The 2,500-nt window shown below is 51.1% G+C and overlaps 1 protein-coding gene across 1 annotated transcript; it reads left to right on the forward strand.

Annotated features, from left to right (window-relative positions):
• Positions 1–953: 953 nt before the first annotated feature.
• On the forward strand, positions 954–1,327 carry BBA_10099 (uncharacterized protein; the record flags this gene model as incomplete). Its single annotated transcript, XM_008605196.1, has 2 exons — positions 954–963; positions 1,029–1,327. 2 exons carry the CDS (start codon positions 954–956, stop codon positions 1,325–1,327), a joined length of 309 nt encoding a protein of 102 aa, XP_008603418.1.
• Between the last annotated feature and the right edge of the window lie 1,173 nt (positions 1,328–2,500).

Genomic DNA, 2,500 nt, shown 5'->3' on the forward strand with positions numbered 1-2,500 from the left:
GGTAATGCAACTTGCACGGATACGTGGCAGTCACTACGAACTAGCCTACTGGACACATAGCGCTTATGATAATTGGGACAAATTCCGTCGGGCATTGGCCAGCTACCTAGCACTCCCTTGAGATATATTATCGATCTCAAAATGATTGTGAAAAGGATTTTTTTGGAAAAGCTCGTAGATGAAGGGAGAGGCTAGAGCAACGCTCGAAAGCGCAATGTTCGCGAAGCCGCCTTTGACAGAGAACCCCGCGTCTAGCTGACCGTCTTGCAGATGCACTTTGGAAACTACATACGTCACAAAAGCGAAAAAAAGAACTAAGCATCGCCATCCAGAATCCGAACGTTTGGGAAAGCAGAGAAAACTTGGAAAATCTGCTTTCTAAGCTCATCTGACCCAGCCAGACGGTGAAAGCAAAGGAAATGACCGAGAGAAAGAGAAAGAACGATGATATAATATCGACCAGTAGGAACGCAGCAACCGGGTAGCAGAGATCGTGGTCTGTCTCGACGCAGAACGCGTACGTACCAGCTTTCACAGAATGGATGGCTGCATCGGCCACTTCAGATACGGGCTATTTTGAAAGTTAGTGAGACGGCGGGCTGAAGGACGGGCTTGCAGGGAAGTCACACCTTCCATTGAAAGAACCCAGTGTAGCGACAAATGAAAACCATGACAACGCTCAAACACAAGACGGCAAATGAACAGAGCTGTCTCCCGTAATAGATGTACGTGGACATTCCGTGGATTTCCATGGTACTGTGCATGATGATCGTATAGAGGAACACACCGCAGCGTTGGACCCGCGCTGCTGCTAGTAGATTCTTATACGCAATATCCTAGATGCGCCATCGCGGTGGTATTAGACCGTGTGCGGCGGATAAGTGCTCCGTATTCGCGCATATAATGCGACGCTCTTCCTGCGTGAGGTTGGACGACTACAGAGACAGACAGATATGACTGAAAGTATGTAGGCCGCGTCGTTCTTTCATGAGCATAAGGCTCTCGATCTTTCTGACACAGCAACGCAGTGTACCAGGCCGTCCCCTTCAGCGAGAGCGACATGAGCTCTGACTCTGAGATTCTTACCAGCGGAACCGATGATGACAGCGCGGGCCGCCTCCGCGACTTCGTCGTCGACGGCGACGAGGGCAGCCTTAGCGAGTTTGTGCCCGGGTCAGACGTGGCCTCAATCGAATCGGAGCAACACGACAGACGTATACAGATATATGACGCTTTAGATTCAATCATTTTGGAGCTGGTCAGGCTGCGAGACCTGCTATATGAAGAGGAAATCAGCGCGCCCGCTGCAGGCGTCACGGATACGTAGACAAAGGAGTCGGAAATAATGTTACTCAAAAGTCTTCCTGGCTAGCCCTTTCTTTCTTCTGTGCTATGCTTTTCTCACGTGCCACACTCAGGTAGATCCCGTATAGCCGCCTCGACACTCCCATTGCCCTCTTCATTACATCGTATAGGCGAGCAAAGTGCTCTCGTGCGCTATCGAGCCTCGCCCGCAACTCAGTATTTTGCATAATCAGCTGTTGCTCTAACTCCTGTGTGGTGATCTCGTAGCTCTCTGGCACATCATTATCTTGTATGGACCTATGATGCGCCCACGCCTCAGTGATGGTTCCGCAACTCTCCGGCAGATCATCATTTCCTCTGCTTATATGATGCTCCTGCGCCTGGTCGGTGATTTGCTTCAGCAGATCCTCAAGCTCAAATGCATGTCCGCTCTCGAAGGCTGAGTACCTATTATCGAACTCGGAGACCGGATACACACTGGATGTTGGGCGAGGGCACGGCTCCATGGCAAGTCAGTGACGGGTGATGGTAATGCTGTTGGGTCGCAGCACGTATATGGGGGCCTGTGGGCGTCTTGCAGGTCATGTTCCGGCTGCAGCCCTTCACCGGATCTTCTTATACGTGGACCCAGCAACGTCTCCGTATCAGCTTTGGTCGAGACGCCGACTAGTGGCTCTTCGCGACCGCGACGACTACAAACAGCGGCCGTCATATCTCGGGGTCTTCGGCTGGTACACAACCCCCTTCCGCCAAAACGAAACGCGAACAAAATCATCTTCTTTGTTGATAATGTCGTAACAGTAGACACAACGGAGATTTGATCATCTGACACGAGTTTGAAGCTAATTCTGCCCGCGAGTCTACCTGTAGATGCTGACGACAGTTGAGGGACAGCCTGGCGACGCAGAAGCGCTCCGGCCGTGACAGGATGCCGAATCACGTTCCGCCACTTGGTCGGTGAACAAATCGAATTCACTTTCCTTCTTCACAAGTGAAAGTGCCGCGCTAGTGGGTATGAACGAGCTGAGGACACTTAGAAACGTTACAGTATCTTTGTTGGATTACAGTACAGCATGCCAGTAATGGAATCCTTCGCTTTGTTGAAACCACTGACTGTTCACCCGCGCAACAGGACTTAGAAATGGCGGTGCTTTCTCCTGACTCATCGCCTCCTTCCGTGTTAGTTATCAGTACT

This window comes from Beauveria bassiana, assembly GCF_000280675.1.
Source record: "Beauveria bassiana ARSEF 2860 unplaced genomic scaffold BBA_S00087, whole genome shotgun sequence".
Lineage (NCBI taxonomy): Eukaryota > Fungi > Ascomycota > Sordariomycetes > Hypocreales > Cordycipitaceae > Beauveria > Beauveria bassiana.